A 25,287-nucleotide genomic window follows, 5' to 3' on the forward strand; every position below is an offset into this window, starting at 1 on the left:
TTACCATTAAAATTATATTATCCATGCATATCCTTACTATTCTTACTAACATAATAAATGCAAAAGTTTTTGTATGTCTTCCTTTCACATCGCAACGGCGCATGTCATAATGTCAATTATTTATTAGTCTGAAGATATTAAAAAGTGCCATAGACTAAATTTACCTCGATGAATCGTCTTAATCCCAAGAGAATATCTTTTGTCTTCGTGGGCATAAAGCAAGTGGTTTTATTATATAATGTGTGGACAATAAATCATTAAAATATGTTTGGAACATAAAATAAACGTACAATGTTAACAACCCAATATTTTTCAAGCACTTAGGTCCAAACCACTCCCCCTGGTGCAATAGACAGTCACTAATTGCGGCAATCAGTTTCGTTCAACTTCGCCAAAGAAGTCTCTCCTACGTCATTATGACGAGAATAAAGGATCATAACTACTCAAAGATCCCTTCTACAAACGTGTTTGAGTACGTCATCATTTATCAAGCACTCCGAGCTTAGACTTCCTATTAGCATAGTACTCAAGTATTCTGCTGTTAGGCTTAATCCTGTCGATATTTGATTGTCACATTATGTTGTCAAACTATATTCCTATCTTTTGCCTTATCACTGGATGCTAATATACTCTATTTTTAGGTTATATTTACAGATTTGCAAATAGTGCGTGTCACTACAAGAATTTGATTATGGATGTTTCGGTTACAATTATTAATAATAATAAAGTGAATTCATTTTCATAGGTTAAGTAATAACTGTCATGGAATTTAAAGGCTAAACAATGGACGTGAAAAGTTAATCATGTTATAAATTTTCACCGAAATTCTGCACGGGACAAGTCTGCACCGGACGGTTTTCATAAACTAATGACACATTCTAAATTTTAATTTATTACGTCAATCTACAGTTTTCTCTTTGATGGATAAATATTTGCAAATGTTTTGTTATCATTTCATTTAAAGCACATGAATTCTGAATATCCCGTATGGAAAAACCGAAAATTAAATACGACTCAAGCCAACTAATGAACCCCAATTCCTGAGTAGGTATCCATTATTTGTTTGTGCTTAATTAGGGAAAAAGTAAGCAGTTATAATTTCTTAAACTTGGAAAACAACACGAAGCCCTTCTAGCAAAACAATAACAGTAAAGTCAATTTGGTGTGATGATAGTGAAACCTCACCCATTGGAGGCCATTACACCGACACCCACCCTCATCCACATTCAGTCATTTGGAAATGTTGTTACACTTATTTCAACGACGACTAATTGCTTTTGCGAAAACTATTTAAGTTTCGTTTTTTCCACACGGTCGATGCTAAAACCGTGTTTCTTTTTGATAACTAAATGTCATAAAAAAACAGCAGTTTTGGATGTTTTTAATAAATTTTAGATGAAATTTTGATATACTTTACTTGCTGTGCTTCACAGTTTCACCCACGTCGTAGGTACATGAAGCCATTTGTAATTATAGGCATTTGGAATGTTGGAGTCTGCTTTGGCATGAATTAGGTCGACTCACCGGGGAAGGATGCATTACCCACTAGAAATAGTAGCATGTTAATGCTTAAAGACGGGCAACGCAATTTTCGAGGTCCTCCTTCTGCAAATGTTCATGGCCGGTGGTGGTGGCTTACCACCCACCAGCTCAGTTGAAGATATCAAAAAGGCATCAGGAAACTTTCACAAGTGCAAATTCATTTCGCTTGTTTTTACTTGTGATGTTCAAGAAGTTTTTTTTTTATGGAACGCAATACTTAATTGACTTAATAATTTGTAACACAATAATTTGGCAAAATGCTTTTTTTAACAGACGACTCATTATGTTCATAATTTATTCTATTATTTTATTACTAACTGATGTATTTAATAACTCTTGTACTATAATAGACTTGGGCGGTAAAATCAGATACCTATATGTAAAATATCAAAACATTTGAATACTTCAAATTCTTTCTCGTCTCAATAGCTTATTACCTACCAACCACAATATCCCGTCAATTAAAAATAACTTTTTTGTATCGTGAGAAGATATATCTGAGAGTTAATGGACTTTAAATTTATTGTAGGCATAGTGTTTAAAGTTCTAAATATACATCTTTTAAAATATTGTATGTACTCTTTGCATGGTTCTTTACCAGGTGAAGGATCGTATGTCTAATCTCTTTCACACTGAACATGAAAGACACCATCTATTGGAATTAGTTCACGATTTAGAGAAATGTAAATGCTATATGCTTGCTTTGATGTATTGGTTGTTCGTTTGACACATTGAAAGCTTTTGTATTAAATCATTCTATTAAAAGTCTGTTCAACCATCCCGCCCACGCACACAGACAAAAATACCTATAAATCTTCTACCAAATCTATCATAAACAATTATAATAACCAAATGTTAACAATTATTAAAGACAAGACGTTTTTTACAAAGTGACGATTTATAAAGTATCCCTGTGACAAGACAAAAAATATTTTGGTGTCGTTAATTGAGTGGGATGAATGTATTCGTAGGTGAGACGTCTATTTTATCTGTACCACAGGTTATTAGTTTCTGCTGCTCTTACTTTAACAATTTATTATTTCAATTCATCTTGAAGCGGTTTTGTGTCCTAATGATGTAGGTTTATTTTACGTATGTTTTTCGAAAGTAATTTTTGCACGATTTGAAATAAAATCCTGGTGTGTGGTTTTATATTAACGTTTCGAACATTTACATGTCTCTATAAGTAAATCATATTTAATATAAAAGAAAGTACTTTAACGTGTTAGTTTCCTGACTGAAGTATAACTAAAGAACGCACGAAAGGATTTTCTCTATCTGAATTGTCTGTTATATTATCTCGATACTAACATTTAAATTTTTTAAAATCTTAAAATAAATATACCGCGGCGGAACGGAGGTAAACAGCTAGTACCTATAATATAAAATGGATTCTATATAACGACGTCATATGTTTTTCTTTTTATCTTTGATACCGGAGTAAAATAGATATATCCGAACACTCTACGTTAAAATTAAATATTCTATCCAATATGAGATATATTATTCGGTTTAATTTCAATAAGTAATTATTATGTAGGTAACTACAGTTTTAGAATAAATGAAACAATGTCGCCTAAAGAACCATTTTATCCAACAAAAACTTTTTATTCTCTTATGTACTAACTTTACTGATTGTTAAACATTTTTGTGGTAAAAAAGTCTTATCTTTGTATTAGTAGATGAAGACATGAATTAAGTAGGTAATCTTTAGAGGCCAATAGCACACGTGTGACTAAATTTAAATATAAATATACCATCAACTACAGCAGTTTTTCTACATATTTGTTTTGGTATAAATAAATTACAACCATCTGAATAGTTTCAATAAACGAATGCTGAAATAAAATCTATTACCAAATAGTTAAGTGAATTAGATTAAATGCTGTTTGTTGAAGCTATATAATAATAGTTCAAAAAGGAAGTAAAACGTCGGCATTGCTTTTTGATAGTTATTTTTCCATCACAATCATACTTTAAAAAACGATTTCATTGTACTTTTTTTCGTAATAACTGTAGAAAATAAATATTTCATTATGTGTTTAAATGTATAAAGTAACAAATGTACCTGTATTCGCTTTCTTTTCAACAAATTTACTGAAATCTTGATGTTCATGCATAGCTTTTTATTAGCTACATATAAAAAGGTATGTATAATAAACAGAAATCAGTTTTACAGACGAGTTTGGTATTCAAACGTGTAATAAATTTCCATTCACTCGTTGCTATTATTATTCACATCTAAACAAATATGAAATGTTACAAATGTATTGTAATAAAAGAACCAAGAATCATAATAAAGCTATTAACGATCGTGTAAGGAATGGCCAGTCATTGTTATGAAGTAGGTAATGATGGCTATAAAATATAACTACTGACCTCTGATAAAATAATCCTCCCTACAAATTAGGTTAAAAATAAATTAAATAATCGCCATCTAACCTAGATAAATGATAATCTAGAAAGACTAACCATTCGATTGTTCACAATGTTACTATCAGCAGAGTTGGTTAAAATTGTTTGCAAGTATAAAATTACCTAAATATTTTATATAATTCAATTATAATAATTTTAAACCTTCTATTTTTTTCTGTTTGTGGCATATTGTAAAGTAAAATTTAGAAATTAAATATTTCAATTTTATTTATATTAGCCATATTGCTTCTGTGTCATATATTTTCGTAAAGCGATAATATCTGAATCGAATGGTGGAGTCCTTGGTGAATAAATACATTTTTAATTTTAATAAGTGACGTTTGCAACTAAATATTAGAATAAATATGATCAATACTTACAAATTGCGGTTTTGGTTCGTACATTCCTAGAGTAGCCCATGGGGTGAAGTATCGCCCAGTAGCGGTCTACTGACACCGCTACAAGACAGAATATGCTAATGGTGCACAACATCACTAACAGAGAAACAGTAAAGAGGCAGGCGTATAGGTTCCTTGGCAATCCGACGGATGCCAGTATCGCAAATGGAATACCAAGCAAACCAACTAAACAGTCTGCAATAGCTAAAGACACAATATAGTAATTCGTTCGTCGCCGCAACCTCCTGTCCCTACGGAACACGTGTATCACCATAGCATTTCCAATCACTGCCACTAACGCAACCAGAATCTCGAGGGTCGTATACGTCGCGTGCAATTCTGGAGTCGGGGACCGGTGTGGAGTCGGGCTGACAGTGCTCGACACTGCTTCCATTTCGCCCATTTCGTACCAACCAACTGTTTATGAATGAAAATAACCAACACGATAATGTTTAAGTTTGACGCATATGTGAAAATATAACATGGATCGTTTTTTTAGTACTATCGAAGCCATATTTCAATTTCGATTTTAAATAATGGGACGTTGTTCACGTACGCGTTCCATTTTCGGATCGGTATGCGTAATCGTTATTCTGCTGGGTTTAATTGAAGTTAAAGTTTCGGAATCGCGGTTAGGGTCGGGTTGATAGTGTCCCGTTCGCGAGGCGCGCTTCCCAGCACTGCGGCCGCGAATTGGCGCGAAACTCGCCGGCGGTCGGACAGGACGCACGCCCTACGCCGACGCGCACTTGTTGCGGCCACCGCTTACCCTTGAAATCGAAATTGAAACCTATAAAGCCAAACGGAACAGCGATTAAAGTATATGGAATTTAGCACCCATTTACAAAGTACCCTTTTAATCCTGTAGGCGTACATTATTACAGCTATAGCAGCTTAATAGAGTAGAAATAAAGTAAGATTTGTTTAATTGGTACATTGCCTTCATTGGATAGTTATATACAGTTCTGTATATAACTTTCCTCGAGCCACATATAGATATATTGTGCAAATATTTTTTAAAGAACCTATTATTTTTACCTTCTCAAGTTTTAACTTTAGAAGGTAAAAATAATAGGTAAAATAACACTAGTAGGTATTGTACAAATTGTACAAATACAATTTGTATATTTCTATCTTGTGCACTATCACTCCCCTCCTTCGCAGCTTTCCTCTGCTTTGCGGTTGTCTGGAAGAGATCGCTTGCAAGCGATAAGACCGCCTTCTGTACCTATCTTTTCATATTATGTCTATTGTATTGTTCTTTCTTTGTGTACAATAAAGTATTTTTATTTATTTATTTATTATTATTGAAGGCTGCTACCCAAATATAAATATAATATACCCAAATATAGTAAATTTTCCAAATAAGCGAGCACATACTATATCTACTATATAAAAATAAGTCGGGTTTTCCTTCCTGACGCTATAACTCCAGAACGCACGAACCGATTTCCACGGTTTTGCATTCGTTGGAAAGGTCTCGGGCGCCGTGAGGTTTATGGCAAAGAAAATTCAGGAAAAAATTCTGCAGAAAAGCGGGAAAGTCATTTTTCACATACAACCACCTGGTGGCGAAACGGAGTTCGCCGGGTTTGCTAGTTCTGTATAAATAAATACATGAGAAACGCGCTTTTCCATTAAAAGTATTTTTTAATACAAAATACGTCGTTAATAAATACTCTACCGTTTAAGAACCTTCCATCGTTTTAAGAAATGTCGGATAAATAACAAAAACTTATTGTATAGAAGGTCCAATGAAAATAAAATAAAATATTGTTCCAATTTAAACCCGCTTTTCACTTATTTGCGAATGCATAAAAATTTATTCATATTTATTAATAATTAGCCAAACTAGGTACCTAATAATTAGAATAAAATATTATATAGGTAATAAGAAAATGATAACATAACGAAGTAGTACTATTATAAACAAGTGATCTCAATAGAGAGTGGCCAAATTAAATCATATCTGCTAAAGTGCACTTGTATATGATAGAGCTAAAGCGGTTACATAGGTACTTCTTATTAATCTGTGGTTACCTACATCCGATAGGATCAAAGATTCGATATATGGAGTGTAGAAGGAGTAAAATATCTGATTTATGAAATGGAATGGTACTATGTGGCGCCACTGTAGCGAGAGTATCAATTATAATGAGAGCTGCAATATTCGAAAAGGTAAATGAGAAAAGATTTCCGATTTGAAAAGCGTGTTTTACACTTACATTTATAAGTTAGTTGATTATGATTGTAGAGTGTAATAAACAAGTCTCAATGTAGGTAAAATAAAAAAACATTAAAAAAAACGACGCTCTCTAGCGCCACTACGGTCGGTTCTCGAACTATAATTTTGTTAATTGTTATGTTACTTTAAATTAATGTTAATTGCCGGACACTTGCATAACCTTTGTATGACAGATCGTCCTCTTTCCTCTACACTACATAATTCGAAACCAGAGAGATTAGGCATTTAGGTTTCGCTAAATGCTTTTTAAGATACTTAATTTTATGGTGATTCTCGATGTCAGCCAGAAGGGCTTACCGCTTAAGAACTTGTGTTATATATCACCTATAACCCCAATCAGCCGGCTTTTGTCATTCCATTAAAATTTTAAATCATTTGAAGATCATAATGACTTAGAAACCCCAGTAGCCGCTATAGCCCACAAGTCGCGACTGAAAGTTAATTGGCGTTAATAATTTACATATTTCTAAGTTTTCAACGAAACTTAGTAGTAATTATTATTCAAGTTCAAAGTGGACTCTCGCCTCCAATTTGCCGTAACTTGATCTTTATAAAGTCGATAGCGTAATAAATCTCCAATTTTCAACGGTCTGCGATAATTACGGCTACGATTGAGTTTATATATATATATATATATATATATATATATATATATATATATATATATATATATATATATATATATATATCGATTGTAGAACTAACATCAATATGGACATTGTTAATCCTACTTCCTACTTAATAAATTATTAATTATAAATATTATAAATGCGAGTTTATAAGGATGTGTGTATGTTTGTTACTCTCACGTAAAAACTACTGAACCGATTGCAATGAAATTTGGTACGTAGAGCTGGACAACTGCAATAACATATAGGCAACGTTTTATCCCGATATTCCTACGGGATACGGACTTACGCGGATGAAACCGCGGGGCGGTTCTAGTGATAGCTATTCATAAGTAACACTTTTTCCAACCTTATCTTGCTGACAATCGTCAGCACTATATTTCGTTATAATTTAAATTAAATTGACTACGCTTGATCGACGATTTTGATTGTGAATAAAATTGATGTAAGGCAATGTATGTATGACAAATATGTAAACATGTAATACAAAAATTATTCTAAATAAATCATATTTTCAATACTACTACTACTTACTAGTTGGATGGCGTTATACAGATTTACTTTTATTAATTAACCAGCTTTATGCACTATAGACCGCGTAGTCTAAAAACAAGTATTGGTATTTTAGTTATAGTTTAAGAAATAAAAAAGGGTCCTTTATCGGGTCTCAAACTATCTCTACCTAATTATTAACAACATCACATTAGAAACCTCAAAAATACCAGTATTTCTACACTATTTAATTAAAATATGATTTTATTATATATTTAAATAACAAAGCTTCCTCTTGAATCATTCCATCTATTAAAAAAACCCCATCAAAATCTGTTACGTAATTTTGCAGACATACAGACATACGCAGACGGCGAAAAGCGACTGTTTTATATTGTGTGATAAGGAATTATCACTTCATTATATATATTATTATTATTTATGTACATGATTATATAGGACATATGCATAATTTTAAGTAAATTTTTTTTTTTGTCACAATCTTTTAAGAACAGAGTCAAGCATGTTAGTAATTGCATTTTGGTATAGTCAAACATAAAATATGTTGACAAACAATAAATTTTAGATGAAATGAATTAAAAATCAAACATCCATTGTTTATTTGATTATTGATAAAGAAACTAATATAACATAAGGTTTAAATATTATGACAATGGTTTATGCTCCATTTATATTATTATGCTATTTTGAACACAAATTATATAAAAATAAATAAATTTTTATTTGATATTACACTGTGAATCAAACTTTGTTTCCCAGATTCCAGATTCAGGATGCAATCTATCTACGAAATGTCTCGGAATTCCCATATGCAATAAGTTTGTTTTATTTTCTCCGTCCAGGGTGGGAAACAAATTGATTAATGCTTCCCAACATATTTCACTTAACTTTGGTATGCATAACCACACTTTGTATAACTTATTATTCCTACACGTTGCATCTTCTTTCGGTTCAATACCACCAAATACGTACATGCAACCATATGAAGTAACTGTGGATGAATGGAAATATAGCGGATGAGGGAGAACTGTCTTTTGCATTAAATGCCACTGGAGATCTGCTATGTTTAACCTCCAAACATCTTCAAACACTGACTCGCCATCTGTCCCACCAGTAACAAATACTTGCACACCACTCTCTGTTTCAATTTGCACCGCACTGTGACACTTCCTCGGTAACGGTGAGGCTGTATTCTTCAATGTGTCATCCGCTTTTGGCATTAATATTGTCCATGTGTTGGTGTCAAGATCATACATTGGTATTTCCATCAGTTCAAATGCCAATTCACCTGTACCACCACCAACAATATATAGTTTGTTATTGGCACGCACTACCTCATGTCTGTACCTTCCTAATGGCTCTCCGTCTTGGCCTGTCCCAACAAACACTGGTTCCCATACCATTGTTCGCAAATCTAACCTATTGATGTAACATAAGATAATTTTATAAATTTTTAAAGGTTAAAAAAAATATTTTTTTTTCAATATCATTATTTAAAGTGTTATAACATTGTAGTGATTGTTATATTTTTTTAGTGATTGTGAATTAATCATAATGTCCAATCTTGCTTTCTTGTCATGTTACTTGTCTACATAATTACTTAGTTATAGCAGGTAGTTCCAAAGTTATGTGAAAAACCTAAAATAATTATCATGGTTACCAACCTATAAATATCACAGTTATATGCAAATCCATTTGTTCCTCCTATAGTATAGAAACATCCGTCATGACAGAGTATTGACTGCCCATACTGTCCAGGAGGGCGAGATCCTGTTACTTTTAAGATTTTAAGCTTTGCATCTCCACTACATGTCTTCCATATAATGACATCATTACTGCATTTGTTCCCAAATGGAGCACCTGTACCACCAAATATCTAAAAATATAATTCATTCTTTAATTATAATGCTTAAAACTGATTCTGTTCTTTACTTATTTGAAAAGAGTTTTGTTTGTTTGTGTTTTTGTGGTACTAACCATTAAATATCTCCCATTCATGCACATAGCATTTGATGCCAATTCTTCAGGCATATTTTCTGTTACCTTATGTTGTTTCCATTTTCTACTTGAGATATTAAAGCTCCACAACTCTTTAAATAATGGTCTTGCTGGGGTCCATGTGGGATTGTTTCTTTGTATTTGGCTTAGAGGTAAAGAGGGATTATATCCCCCAAAGCAATACACGTTATAGTCGTCACAAGCTACCCTATGACCGCTTCTCGGTCTAGGACTATCAGAACTGCGAAATTCAACTTCGGTAACCTTAAAAGGTTCAAATAAGAAATCCCTAGCACAGGACGTCATTATAATGTAATCTTTTACACCATTTAAATAATAAGTACTTCAGAACGTTTTATGTATACAAGTCTTTTATTTGATTTCCTTTTAAATATTACAATTACTGGATATATATGTTGATGAACATGTCGCTTATTTTTTGTTGAATTTTGACAGTTGCAGCGGACTTATGCTGTGACAGTTGAAATCTGTCATTACAGTCTATCGTAATTTGATGCTTTATCTGTGGGCAAGTCTAAGTAGCAAAGGATGAGCAGAGAATAAATCAGTAAATTTCTCATAAGACGCGAGTTGTGCTAAAGAATTATCATAATGGTGGGTATATTGTAACAGAACATTGAGCATTAGGTAGTCGATTTTCACGATTTTCAATTTTATCAACCCGCGTCTGGAAAACGATATTTGACGACTCTAAATTATTATTATCGATGTTGTAGTATTCCTATGAATCCTTGACGCTTTATTCAACATAAAACTCGCTAAAAGTGAGCATGCTTTCCTTTTCGTATTATTTGGTTGTTCTCTACTCTTGGTCATAGACTGAAATATGTACAAGCGAGGGTATCCCTATACATAAATCCTACTAATATTATAAATGGGAAAGTTTGTAAGGATGTGTGTCTGCTTGTTGCTCTTTCACGCAAAAACTGCTGAAGCGATTGCAATTAAATTTGGTACGTAAACAGCTGGAAAACTGGAATAAAATATAGGCAACTTTTTATCCCGATATTCCTACGGGATACGGACTTAAGCGGGTGAAACCGCGGGGCAATTCTAGTTTTTAATATTTTTGTTTCGCTCATATCCGTTTTATTCCATTTCAATACGTCCATGTTCATACGTTACATGTATGTTGCACGATGCAGCCGTCGACGTATGCTTGTTATGCTAACCTTGGATCGTATAAAATATTAAGTAATTATTATTTTGTTCATGTATTAGACACAGGCAAGCATCTGTATTCCGAAAAAACATTAAAGCAACAAGATAAATTAAAACAAGAATACACCTTCATAAAGTGATTTATTATAAACATCAATGAGCAATAAAGCAAAAATATTGTTAATATTACGATAAAATATATTAACTACATAGATATACCCTCTAAGATAAATATATATTGTGTAGTGCAACTGAACAACTACCCACAGTTTTACCACATTTATTTTAAAACCCAATTAAAACAAAAACCTGATAAATAAAAAAACATGTTTTGTTCACATACTGTTATACATTATAACACACAATTTTTTTACTTTTACATGTAGACAAACTCTCAACGAGATATTTTTACAGAGCAATGCAGCTCATATTGTTCTATAGACAATGAAAAATTACATGAGATAGCTGACAGACAGAGAGATGAAATATTAAAGTTTGTATACATAATATTATTAGGTATATTTTGGAGAGATGTGTAATAAAGGTTATTTTGAAATCCAATCATGGTGAACGATTCATGCCAGTGGCAAATAATAGCTTTTGTTTGGACTTTTTGTTTTTCTTGTTGGACGGGGAGGGACTGGCTTGGAGGGCAGCTTCTATAGCATCACTCAGATTAAGAGAGCGAGGAACGTGACCGTCTTCTTCGTCGTCATCCTTTGGCTGTGGTACCGGCGGTGCTGCCGTTTTGCGGACACGCCATGTACCACTTGTGCCAGCCATCTGTAACATTTTCATTAATAAAATTATACATCCTTCCAATATTTTGAGTATGTATAATTTAAGTGTCATGGACAAATTAATAAGAAAATAATATCTAACAAAATTCTATAACTCTTATTTCTCTGCATCTCTTCTAATGAAAAATCAAAATTTAGAGAAGTTATGAGTGTTACTAGTTTGTGAAGTAGGAAAACTTTTACAAATATAACATTTATCTAAATGTCAAAAAGTAAATGTTATTAAGATCACAATAGCTGAACAAATTTATAGTTTGATGGACTTGAGTCCACTTGATTACTAAGAGAACTGTTAAAATTAAAAAAAAACTAACACATCGATTTATACTAAAAAAGTTCTTAAAATCGTTACCTTCGCAAAAGAAAGTCCACTTGAACCACTCGTAGACGGCACAGGCTGTTGTTCCACATGCGAGGTACTTGCTGACGGACCTGGTTGGTCAAACACACTGGGCTCATTTAGAGGAGGGCTGCCGAAAGGCGAGCGTGTTGGCGGGAAGAGTATTTCTGAGGAGAAGTCAGGTTTTGGCGGCCCTTCCATTGCACGGTGGTACGCTCTCTCTCGGCGTCTCTCCTCGCGCTCTTGGCGAGCTCGATTGCGCGCCCGACGGTCTAGTTCAACTGAAATTATACAAAAACCGTATGTAACGTATGCAAAGTCTTCGCTTATAAGAAAAAGTGTGCTATATATACATTGATAAATAATGTTGTGCATCCCAATATTCATTTAAAAATTATGCTTTTAAACCTTTGCAGTACTACTAAAGGGGTTTTTCATATATTGATTGTATGCAATTTACTATTGCTGTTTTCTTGATTGAACAATTTCGATTTCAATAAAATATCAAATTACCAGCAAAATTTTCAATAGCTGCTGCAGTCACGAAAGGGGGCTTCAAGTCTAATTCCACAACATCAAAAGAGCAGTGAAGTGGTAGGTGAGCTGTGTATGGCATATGTTTTCTTGTCTGAAATTAATAGAAAAAAGGTAGTATTTATATTTTCTGATTCTTCAATGAGTGTAGTCAGCTTACTTCTAGTGAAATGGACATTCACTAGAATACATACATTAGTAGTCTGTGTTCAGTGCAAATTTTTTTATATTACTTTTTACTATTTTGCTAATGATTGATTACCTTTATGTTGCTAATTAGTTACCTGTTCTCCTAGTGATACAGTATCACGATGCAATACTTTTCCCTTGATGATTTCTGGTGCCGCAACCAGTGCTCCCCAAGACGCATTCAACATACGCACATTCAAACTGTTCAGAAATACCTGCTGACCATCATCGGCTAAAAAATATTTTCATCGTTCAATAAGTGTGCTAGCGCTACGTTTAGGCGTTTTTAATTATGAAAGCTTTTGAATTAACCAACATGTCTATTATGGGCATATAGAATAGCAAAAATATTAAATTTCATAAAAAACGTAATGTGAGTTTATCAAGCAAACCACTGGATTTTTGTGTTATCTACAATAAATGAAAATGTATTATGGTCTATAAGTGACAGTATTAAGCTTAACTAATATATAATTATACACTAAACAAAGAATACCTTGATAGAAATAGAAATATCTTGCTTGATTCTCCTTGTCAATTTCAGTTAAATTATTTTGTTCAATTTCAGGGGGTGGACTATCCCTCACCTCCAAATCTTCTAATGGATTGTCATTAAGGTCGAAACCAAACTTCTTTGCATCTGGTTTAACTTCAGGTTCAGCTTCATCATTAACATCTAATTCTGACAACTCTTCCTCGAGACAAACTGCTCCTTCTTCATCATCAACATCAAACCAGTCATACTTCTTAGCATTTGCTTCATGTTTTTCAACAATAACATCATCTTTGTCATCTTTTTCAACAACTTTTTCGATTGGTCTTAAATACTGGCATTCGATATATTCCCGTTTTATTTTAAGCATTTCCAGTGCTTGCTCCAAGTAAACTACCTCAGTTGTATCAATTTCAGCTTGAATTTGGGCTTCAATCTCTTGTTTGTCTCTATCCAATATATCAAGAACCTGTTCAATATTAAACAATTTTGTCAAAATATGAATGATGAAATTAACTTTATTCTACAATAAAAGTTCTTATGTAGTTTTACTAAACTACTATGTAGTAGTATTACTAAATTACTATGTAGTTAAAAGTTAAACAATCAATGTACTATGTAGTAAAAACATTAAAAACATTTTAATAGAGTAATCCAAGAGTAATGTTTATATAACCATACTATATTGAACTTAGAATTCTAAGTAATTGTACATGTGCAAAGAGTGGGTTGGTCACTACTAAAAACATATCTGTTATTTATAAGAAAATTATGTAAGCATTTAAAATTTATGAGGTAAGACCACACCACAGATGACCTAACAGCTTGGTTGCCCATTATGACATAATAAAGACATGCTTATAAGGATAGTTTCTCTATAGACATGTATTATGTTACTATAGGATATAATACAGAAAAGTAGCTTACCTGATAATGATTTGCTGAGAATATTCTAGCAAAAGGCGACACTGGCTGATCTTCTAAAGGCAAAGTGGAAGCTTCTTTTATTTCAGTAATAATGCCCCTAGGTGGTGCAACTTCCACTATAGCTGATCCACGAAGACGTCGAACAAGACGCATGGTTACCTTTGAAAAACAATAAGTGAAATCTCACAAACAAAAACAATTTACACTTTAGTATAATTCAAAATAATAGACATAGTTATAGTCAATATAATCCAAAATAAATAAAATTGATGGCAAAGCTTCTCATTGAAGCAACAATTCTTGAGCAATGGTTAAATAACATTTAAATCATACATAGACATAATATGTCATGTCAATGTATGATATGAATGTAATTGGTCACATGGTTTGAACCACAACAAAACTTTAGTCATTTTAATCACAGAAAAATTATTTTTTGCTTATCTGGTTTGTCAACAGATATTACTTTGGCTCTACGTCTTCTGAGACACTTTAATGGCTTAACCATGGTCACTTTGCACATTTTTGTCACAAATAATATTTTGTGCTTTTGATCCAATTATGTCTTCTTGTTCTAGCTATACATATTTCAATTTGTTGCTTGTGATTTGTGGCTCAGGCCACTTTAGACCCTTCGATAAACCTTTATTTTGTTTAAAGAGGTGAGTGACAAATAAAATTTGTAGTAAATTTACTGTTAATTTTTAGTGTAAAAACAGTGTAGACTGTAATGAAGTTTCACTAATACCATTTGGTCTGTGAGACCACTTATCAGCAGTAAAAGGATAATACAACTACATTTACCTCCTCTGGAGGTGTATCCCAATGAACTAATCTGGTAGGTTTCATATCAGCCACTTGTAAAGTGACAGTGCAAACTGGACATGGTGGAGGTTGTTTCTCATGAGTGACAGAGTAGTGTAAGATACAGGCCCAGCAATAGACATGGCCACAAATACCAACTCGGCCAGCCACAGGGTGCCCAAGACATATGGGGCATTGCCATTTCCCTGCCCTTCTCACTACCTGTAAAATTGAAAGCAGTGTATTGATATATTGCACTTTTAGATGTGAGGTGAGCGTTTGAGGTAACAAAATTAATGAATTTTAACAATTTTATAATTAGATGATTTCATGGATAGTTAAATGAGGAGATGCAAAATTCTGAATATGGAAACATGTTTATGAAGTAATATTCATGAAATGATTTAAACGCAATGCAAATATTAATCAAATCGAAAAAACTACTGATCTTTTAGCTGTAAATATGGTGAGATGGTATAGAGATAACATATTTTAATACTAACAATTTCCTCAATTTGCTCCCATTTAATAGGCAAGTCAGGGTTTGTCAAATTCTCTTTGTAATCACCGCCTTGCTTCACAACAAATTGACAACTGAAATTATATATTATCATATATTTCAAACACAGAATTCTGATTTAACAGTACAATCTTTTTTATAATAGTTAATCCAAAATAATTAGTAACTATAAAAAGGAAAATCAACTTACTAAGTTCTAAGGTAGAGATCATGTTCAAAATGATGATAATACTTGTTGTGGACGGGCCTGCGGGGAGGCGGCCCCCTCCGCTCATTGCTTCCACGTGGGGAATACATGAAGTTCAGCAAATGATTCAAATTTTGCTTTTTGCTTCCTGGCATCAAAAGTGAACCTAATTCTGGCTCTGGATCATTTTCTAACCTGTAAATCAATAATAAAGATTATCTTTATCCTGTATATACCAATCTAGATCTCATGCATTTCAATGTAACTCCTCTTCAAACTTTTCTCTTTATTTTCAACAACATACATAGAGGAAATTAATGATAGACAACTGTCTAAACCTTTACTTATATTATTAAGACTTAAGTGTATTGGTTTATTTTTCTGTCACATTGCAATAGGGTGATTTATGATTGGATTTTAGTGCCTTGAGATTATTAGGAAGCTAGATATTTATTTACACACGCCAATTTTCATACAGTGATGAAACATAATAATATTCCCATTAGCAATTCTTCTGACTATGCAGGCAAAGTCATGGTTGGAATGTCAGTATTTCATAAATGGGAATGTAAATACAATTAAAATAAAATAAAAATATTCAATACCCGGTGTTCGGCGTTCCACCCACAACAAAGTTATTGGCACCATGTGCACGGAACCTTTTGTCTGCCGAGACTCTTCCTCTTTGAGCTGGTATATTTTTACGATAATTTTCATTTTTCGGTACGTTTCCGGGTGTTTCTCGTTTCTTATTGTTACGTGGCCAAGGTTTGTGTGTCAATTCTAGAAATAAATTTTCTTATATGCAATTTAATTTGCTTTATTAGTCTGATATAATAAATAATAAAAACTGCATAACCCAAATGAGATTATTTGCCCAAGTCTGATAAACACCGGAGATATTTTTAAATATATATTTAGATTTTTAGATTTAGATAAACACTCTGAACAGCTAAAAATTGTCAACAGTTACCACATCCATTTAGCATGATAATGTATGTCAAAAATTTAAACGAAACCTTTACAGCAGGTAGTGGTTATGAGTGTAATATTTATAGGAAGCCACTAATAGAAAAGTAAACATAAATATTTTATTTTTTTTTACTCCGAATGACAGTATTTTTTTCCTATCATAGAAAGTGACATGATGATCTTTTGATATTTACCCGAACTCTTTTTACAGTCGACGGCAGATGCCCTCGACTGCTGTAAAGAAGAACGATGCAGAGATTTCTTGTCCATCCTGGTATCCTCCAACATCCACAAAAGCTACGCGGGAAACTCCGCAAGGAGACGAGGAAATTACGTTCAGGGCCGACATTTTAAAAGGCCATGTTTATAGATCAAATCAAAAAGAAAAGATATATTTCTAAACGAAAATGATAACCCAACGTTACTTTGCACAGAAAGCCTTTTACTCACAAAAAAGGGAGTATTTTCTACTCCCTTTCGTCGATAACGACGAAATCACAAAATTAAACACTATTTCCCAACTCGCCACTAATATGGCGACCAGCTTAGCAGCCGGCAGCCAGGCAGATAAATCAAAATGCGCACTTCCTCTGACTACTCTGATTGATTTCCATCTTATTCTATATTTTAACGATCAAATTCTAAATTCAAGACTACTAAAAAATAAAAAAATATTTTTAAAAGTAAGTAAAACTCAAAAGTACTGTCTTGTATACAAAAATCATAAATATGTGTTTATTATGATTTATCGGAAGTCATCACATTCACAGACCTCTATAAATGAGTCTTTCATAAAGGCAAGACTGCACTAGGCGGAGCTGCACGGCAACGAAACTTTTTCTTAGCTTTTTTTCTTGTCTGTTCTGGCTCAATTCTTTAAATAATAATCATAATATCCATTTCGTCCATCATGCTCAGAGGTTGCCTAGAATTATATATTTATTATAATCTTTATATAATCCATCTATTATTCTAATCTCAATAAAAGTATAGTATTATGATATCTGTAATATTATGTTAGCATCTTATTTATTTATTAAATCTTATTTTACCATTAAATTTAAATTCTGACTGTTAATTGAATAACTGCAGTTCCAATAGGCAATGTTAAAAGAAAATTTTTTAAAAATAAAATAAAATTTAAGTGCTTATGCAACATTTTACACACTTCTAAATTTAAATTTTGGTGGGAAACACATTTATTATGTCTTTAGATCAAAGCTGAAAGCAGTACGGTCTACAACAAAGTAAGCAGTAAGCATATTAAATTGCATTACATTAATAGGTAGGTAATTTAACGTAAATTGTCTATTACTAGGTCACATTGGTAAGCTATAAGAAAATTAATTACTTGGTTAGTTATAATAATGGAAGAGGTACAATTACCAATGGAGAAAGCATGCGAGCCTGCTGAAAATGCTCATCAACCTAAGGTAATGCTTCTTATCCTGTAATAATCAAACAAACCTAATAAATCATTGCCTATAACAAGTTTCCGTCTTCGATGAAATAAACTGTTTATTTTTTTTCTACCTTACTTAATTTATTATGTTATTATTTCACACAATATACCAACGACTTCTAATAAAATATTATTTTCATATACGAAGATGCATTCCGAAAAAGAAAAGGGTAAAGATACTGTAACTTTTAAAGACGTTTTAAATAACAGTAAAAGCCGAAGCAACATTATCAGGTATAATACTCAATTATATATTTATTTCATTTTTTATGTAGTGGTAAGAACTTCTTTTTTCTGTTTGTCTATTTGTCTGTTTTTATGTGCGTTAAAATCTCGGCGAATTTTGACCAAATTTTAATACGTGAGTTAAATAGGTACCTATATATCTCAATTCTCTCACTCTCATTTTTAAAAACATATCAATTTTTTATTTAATAACGACGATTCGATATGTCTTTAAAATGTTATATGAAGTTTCTATGAAGGTACTTTGCTAAAATCTTAGATATAAGGTCGAAATGTCTTAACGCATCTTCTTCAATGATCATGAAACTCTGTTTGTAGTCCGCGTGAGCGATACCGCACGCGTAAAGCTAGTTTGTACATAAAATAGCAAAAGAATTGATCAATCATCGATCAATCAAATTAAATGGTCTGCGGTTCAATCCGTACATACTACATACACATACCTATAACATTAATCTAAACACCGTAGCATGGATTTTAGAGGTTACAAAGAAGTTTTAAGTCAGCCACCAGATAACACAACTCAGCTACAAAAGCTGCAATGGCTACAAAAACGTCGTACATCGGGTCTTTGGGTGCAATGCGATACTTGTAACCAATGGCGGTATTTACCGCACATTCTCGATAGCTATGAACTTCCTAAGAAGTGGTATTGTAAAATGAACCCAGGTATGTAAGCAATAAGATATGAGAAAAGCTAATATTTAAATATTGGGTGTCCAATTGAACTAGAAGTGTTTAACAAAATAATAGAAGGGTAAATTTCTCATACTCTTATATCTAACTTTATAGAGATACTTACTCCAAGAGGGCAAACATTCGTAAAAAGATAGATCAAATGTATGCACAGAAGCACTACCGACTCGTATAAAAATAGTTTACGGATTTTTTAAAAACCAAACCAATCTCACCTAATCGAAAATCTAATTACGTCCACAGATGCAAAAATGGCGAACTGTTCAATCCCCGAAATACCCATACGCTTGCACGATGAAGAAGATCTTATCCATAGTGAATACGCGGCTGGTTCGCTGGTATTAGCTCGGCTACCCGGCTGGCCCTGGTGGCCCGCTATGGTTGACGATTGTCCCGACACTGAACAATATTATTGGCTAGATGGATTTTCTGATATACCAGTCTGTATAAATATAGTATTGTATTTTATGCGTTAATTTTAAAATATCTACAATGCTGCTTTTGTGAACAGTTATAGTTTAGCCATTTATAGTTTTTATTTTTCTAATGTCTATCACATTTCAATTCGTATATTTTTTTATATATCTTAAGTAAAAAGCTGTATTCCTTATTACAGACTCATTATAATGTTGTATTCTTCGACACTGATGCAACAAGAGCTTGGTTAGCTCCACACCAACTCAAACCCTATGGCCCAAATAAAAATATTTTAAAAACATGTCTGAAAAAAAATGCATATAAAAAACGATTGGAAGTGTCCATCGCTCAGTGCGAGGACGCTGAAAAATTGTCTCTCAAGAAACGTTTAGAGAAATACAGCTTCATAAACCGTTACGATGGGCCAATTGTAAGTCCCAAAAAAATTCACAAAAAGGAGGCCGAAAAGTACCGACAACGTCTCAAAAGAAAATATGATATTGATTTACCGAAAGATTTTTTTGAATCGGATGAAGATAAAGATGAAATGTTGAAGGAAAACGTCATTATTGTTGGATCTAAGAAAGCGACCGGTGGTAGTAGGGATAATGACGAGATTGCTCTTAATTTACAGATAGATAAAATTAACAAAGACTCCTCTTTGATTGTTCAAGTTGGTACTGATAAAGATAACCAAAATAAAGAAATTGCCACTGACAATCAGCTGCAGAACAAAAGTAAGATAAATGTTTATCTTATCGGTCATAGAACATAATTAAAATTTTACGTATTATAATGAACTAATTTATTTACAGATCTTACTATTATGAACGGTACTCCCGGAGAAGATACTATACATACTGAAAATAATTCAAATTCACCTCACAGTGATGATTTTGATTTTTAATTATGTATTTGATGATACTCTTAGAATTACAAATATTTTCCATCATATGATGCACTTCATTGTTTTTCTTACCATTTTCAACCTAATTAGGTACTTTGTTTTTGTAATGTATAATATAAGATACGTACTATTCCTTATCGTGACTAGCACTAGATTAAATAATCTTTATTTGTAAGATTTAGTCTATTCGTTTATTTACCTTTGTTTCCAATTAATAAGTACCTGCTCGTCGCGGTTTCTCCTAGGTAACCTCTTTTTTTATACTAAACGAAGCGGACACAAATCCAACGAAACGCAAGACGTGTTTGGCCGTTCCTGAGGAAAAGTTAGTATACCTAACACAACTTTCTCATATACATAAGAAATAAATATTGGTTTAGTTAGATTAGTTTGAAAGAGGAAAGGACTTGTTAACGATATGAAACAATATAGCATAAACGTCGCCGCATAAAATCAATCTAGGACCGTGGATCGTAGACAAATGCCCGCCTTGAAAAACGCATAACAAAGGCAATGAAAAAAGTTGTAATGAAGCAGAAGGCACATGAAAATACTTATTCTCCAATTTTGAAAAGAAACAGGATTTAAGTCGCTGAAGTGGTTAGCCGCACAATGGATAGCGGTGGCCCACCAAATCGATATTTAGATGAGCCTCACTGCCCATTCCAATAGCTATGAATGTGATTCTATGTTGCAGTTTGCTGCTATTTTGACTGGTTGGAGCCTATATGTTCATTAATTAAATTATCGTAATTCTGCTAATATGAAAAAACAATACATTTAATATATTTAATATACAATACATTTTGCTAGAATTCTATGTAAAAATTCGATCCGACTTTAAGAAAAATAAGATCAAAAACGAAAAAAAACAAGAACGTTATTAACACACCGCTTTTCATTACCCTTTTAGTAAATCGACCCTTTAACTTTTATTTTTATCATTTCAGATCTAGCTTATTTACTACCATGTTATTATATTATCTGTGGTAAAGTTATTAGTAACATTAACTTTTTACAAAAAATTTTCTGAATCTCATAGTGGTTTTAGAAATAACTAGCTGCGCCCCGCGGTTTCATCCGCGTAAGTCCGTATCGAGTAGGAATATCGAGATAAAAAGTTGCCTATATATTCCAGTTATCCAGCTGCCTATGTACCAAATATTATTATTATTGCAATCGGTTCAACAGTTTTTGCCTGAAAGAGTAACAAACACACACACACATCCTTATAAATTTTCGCATTTATAATATTAGTAGGAAGTAGGATAACCGAAAAAGAATGAAGATGGTTTTAGATACTATTATAGCGTTTTTACTTGCTGTATATCAGCTTGTATATCAGATTTACTGTATATCAGCGCTTCACTGAATTTGGTTCTCTAAATTTTATCAGATTTCAGCGAGTTGGTTTTCTAAATTAAGAAGTTAAGCGCATTATACTTCACTGAATTGAGTTTCTAAATCTATAAGCTACTTTTAAATTATAAACTTCTGATATAACGGACGTAACAAATGAACCGATTGAGAAATTGTCTGCGAATAGATTCGTGTTCGTTTTATATATTATTAAATCTTGTGTGACCTGTACTATTATACGAGAAATAATAAGTACAAACGAAAGGTTTGTTGTCACCAATGACAACAGATAATTCGCATTACGGATTTAAAATTTAAAAAATTAAATCCTATTTTATCTCCTCCCCTGCTGATAAAAATAATCCTTGATAAATATCGAGTTGTTATAGAAGTCAAGTATAAGTATTTAAATTTTAAATAAGTTTCGAAGATGCGATTTCACCTTACTAAATGCGTTTCTAATTACGCTTGTATCTTGATTATTACTTGTGGCAACACCAAATTAAATTTCATAAAATCTGGGTAGTAGGTACAGTGTGACAAAATTATTATTGATTTTAATATTTATTAAACCATAGTTTTATCGGCATACGGATTTTAAGAATTGCTGCTGTTAATAAAATAATTTAAGAACTACCCCACGTTGATTTGGGGCATAACAATGACTACGATATCATTCGCTAAAAGTTTGGTTAACCCAGGTAATTGATAGAGGATAAATTTATTACACGCATAGTTATTCTTCAAACATCCAATCTTAATTATGTTTCTTAATATAAAGTTACTAAAACAGTTGATCTTAATATTTTCAACATTAATCCTACTCCCTGATAGGCACCTCAAGTATTATGTAAAATATCAAAGTAACCTAATAAATGCAATTTATCAATAGCTATCAGTATGAAGTACATATATTGAACATTTAATAATAATTTATGAAATTAATTAATAACAACATCTATTTACTTTAAATATATTACATTTAAATTGCAATGTTAACACTAAATTTGCAGCTCTTAAAGTCCTCTTAAAGCAGAGCCATTGTTCAAATATTCGTGTTGCTTCGATATCACCTGCGCTTTCTCCACTTAGTATTATATTAAGGAGAAACTATGCAGAGAAGCAGGTTTTTGAACGGACTAAACCACATTGCAATGTTGGAACCATTGGGCATGTAGATCATGGAAAAACAACACTAACTGCAGCAATCACCAAAGGTAAATTTATATACCAAATGTATAATTTTGTTCAATTAAGATTGCACTATATAATACAAAAAAAATATATATGTTTTATCCAATCAATATTTTCTTATTTTTAAATAAGTACAATTATTAAAATTCAATTTATAATTATCTTTCTTTTACAGTATTATCAGATCGTAACTTAGCACAGTCCAAAGGCTATTCCGATATTGACAATGCCCCTGAGGAGAAGGCTCGTGGAATCACAATCAATGTTGCCCATGTTGAATACCAAACTGAACAGAGGCATTATGGTCACACTGACTGTCCTGGTCACGCTGACTACATTAAGGTAAAACAGTGTCTTACAAATCATTTTTAAAGTATTCAAAAACTAAAAACTTGCATCATAATTTCATAGGTTAGAACACAGGTGAGAGTCGGTAGATCAAGCAGTACTTAAACCATCAGCTAAACATTGTATGTAAAATAATGTATATATGCAATGTATATGTAAAAATTAATATTAAAAGTATTTATATCACTTTTGTCTATTATACTTTATATTCATTTAAAATATGTCTTATCTCTCTTTTCAGAATATGATTACTGGTACTGCCCAGATGGATGGTGCTATTCTTGTAGTAGCTGCAACTGATGGAGTGATGCCTCAAACAAGAGAACATTTATTGCTTGCCAAACAAATAGGAATCCAACATGTAGTAGTTTTCATTAACAAGGTTGATGCTGCTGATCAAGAAATGGTGGAGCTTGTGGAAATGGAAATCCGTGAACTGATGACTGAAATGGGATATGATGGTGACAAAGTACCAGTTATTAAGGGTAAGGGAATAATATTGTTACATTTTTAATGTTAAGTATTTTTTTGTCAACTTATATAAAAGAGACTAAGCTAAAGTATAAACATTGTTTATAGGATCAGCTTTATGTGCCTTGGAAGGAAAGAGTCCAGAGATGGGAGCTGACTCAATTTCCAAACTTCTTGAAGAAGTAGATGCATTCATTCCCACACCTGTCCGTGAGCTTGATAAACCATTCCTAATGCCTGTTGAATCTGTACACTCAATTCCTGGACGTGGTACTGTCATTACAGGCCGTTTACATAGAGGTATGTTGCTTATAAATTTTCTAATTCATGTTTAGATGCTATTTGGAAGCTCCATATATACAATAAAAAAACTACACATATTTACTGTACACAATATTCTGATTGTTTATAACTCTGTTTATCAAAGATATCATTTTTCATTCATATAGGTGTGCTCAAAAAGGGTACAGAATGTGAAATTGTTGGACACGGCAAAGTTATGAAGACCACTGTAACAGGAGTTGAGATGTTCCACAAGACCTTAGATGAAGCTCAGGCTGGTGATCAGCTTGGTGCTTTGGTACGTGCCATTAAAAGAGAACAGATCAGACGTGGAATGGTTATGGCGAAACCCGGAACAGTGAAAGCCCATGACAATATTGAAGCTGCAGTGTATATATTGAGTAAGGAAGAAGGTGGCCGTGCTAAACCCTTCACATCGTTTATTCAGCTGCAGATGTTCTCCATGACATGGGATTGCGCTACACAAGTAACTATACCTCAAAAGGAAATGGTCATGCCTGGGGAAGATGCAACGTAAGACTATTATATTACAACTATTTTTAATATTATTATTTGAAATTTCATTAGTTTATGAATGTATATATCTTTCCTGAATTATACTTAGTCTCGAAATAGATATGATGGAAAACACAACTTTTTTTTTTATTCTAAACTTAATTCCATTAATAAACATGATTTTGTATATGAAATGAAAATAACATATTATATTATATTTCACAGTTTGCAGTTGAGACTTTTGAAGCCCATGGTATGTGAAACAGGGCAAAGATTTACTTTGCGTCTTGGTGACATCACTTTAGGAACTGGTGTTATTACAAAGATAAACAAAGATTTATCAGAAGAGGACAGACTCAAACTGTTGGAGGGAAAGAAGGCGAGGGAAAAGGCCGCGGCTAAGAAGTGAATTATATTATTATTATAAGAATAGGAATGTAGTTTAATGTATTGTTCGCATTTAAAAATAAAGCATTGAAAATACTGTCATTAGTTTCATTTTTTTACCCTAATAAATAGCTGATGCACACTTAAAAACAAACAGAACAATATAATTTTACAGAGTTTAAATTTTATATTATAAGATACATTTAATAAGCTTAATAACAGTAATTAGTTAAAAAGCTAAACGCTATTTAATATTTTTAGACACGGTAAACATTTTAAGTGTAAAACTATACATTGATTCTTATTTCTTACAT

General features: G+C 32.6%; 5 protein-coding genes across 5 annotated transcripts in view; 2 read left to right on the forward strand and 3 right to left on the reverse strand.

The window, feature by feature from the left end:
• LOC119835352 (adenosine receptor A2b) overlaps positions 1–5,139 on the reverse strand; it is a 37,358-nt gene extending 32,219 nt beyond the window's left edge. Inside the window, exon 1 of the mRNA XM_038360115.1 lies at positions 4,338–5,139. Within this exon, the coding sequence (XP_038216043.1) occupies positions 4,338–4,758 (421 nt within the window). The 5' untranslated portion in view covers positions 4,759–5,139. The remainder of the gene's footprint in view (positions 1–4,337) is intronic.
• Positions 5,140–8,372: 3,233 nt separating this feature from the next.
• On the reverse strand, positions 8,373–10,205 carry LOC119835272 (kelch domain-containing protein 10 homolog). The gene is made up of 3 exons (XM_038359997.1): positions 9,720–10,205; positions 9,407–9,618; positions 8,373–9,161 (listed from the first exon to the last, which is right to left on the reverse strand). Exons 1-3 carry the CDS (start codon positions 10,044–10,046, stop codon positions 8,462–8,464), a joined length of 1,239 nt encoding a protein of 412 aa, XP_038215925.1. The 5' UTR covers positions 10,047–10,205; the 3' UTR covers positions 8,373–8,461.
• A 1,046-nt stretch (positions 10,206–11,251) lies between these two features.
• Positions 11,252–17,267, reverse strand: LOC119834840 (RING finger protein 10). The gene is made up of 11 exons (XM_038359355.1): positions 16,883–17,267; positions 16,322–16,499; positions 15,720–15,911; positions 15,513–15,603; positions 15,010–15,231; positions 14,206–14,364; positions 13,282–13,747; positions 12,881–13,017; positions 12,576–12,690; positions 12,075–12,343; positions 11,252–11,705 (listed from the first exon to the last, which is right to left on the reverse strand). Exons 1-11 carry the CDS (start codon positions 16,974–16,976, stop codon positions 11,484–11,486), a joined length of 2,145 nt encoding a protein of 714 aa, XP_038215283.1. The 5' UTR covers positions 16,977–17,267; the 3' UTR covers positions 11,252–11,483.
• Positions 17,268–18,055: 788 nt separating this feature from the next.
• On the forward strand, positions 18,056–20,416 carry LOC119834845 (zinc finger CW-type PWWP domain protein 1-like). The gene is made up of 6 exons (XM_038359361.1): positions 18,056–18,121; positions 18,299–18,384; positions 18,878–19,065; positions 19,336–19,532; positions 19,709–20,246; positions 20,325–20,416. The coding sequence occupies exons 1-6, from the start codon at positions 18,056–18,058 to the stop codon at positions 20,414–20,416; spliced, it is 1,167 nt and encodes a 388-aa protein (XP_038215289.1).
• Positions 20,417–22,275: 1,859 nt separating this feature from the next.
• Positions 22,276–25,070, forward strand: LOC119835193 (elongation factor Tu, mitochondrial). Its single transcript, XM_038359886.1, has 7 exons — positions 22,276–22,476; positions 22,789–22,992; positions 23,145–23,311; positions 23,559–23,802; positions 23,897–24,088; positions 24,238–24,604; positions 24,812–25,070. Exons 1-7 carry the CDS (start codon positions 22,437–22,439, stop codon positions 24,993–24,995), a joined length of 1,398 nt encoding a protein of 465 aa, XP_038215814.1. The 5' UTR covers positions 22,276–22,436; the 3' UTR covers positions 24,996–25,070.
• The last annotated feature ends 217 nt before the right edge of the window (positions 25,071–25,287 follow it).

The sequence above is a fragment of the Zerene cesonia genome, chromosome 20, assembly GCF_012273895.1.
Source record: "Zerene cesonia ecotype Mississippi chromosome 20, Zerene_cesonia_1.1, whole genome shotgun sequence".
Lineage (NCBI taxonomy): Eukaryota > Metazoa > Arthropoda > Insecta > Lepidoptera > Pieridae > Zerene > Zerene cesonia.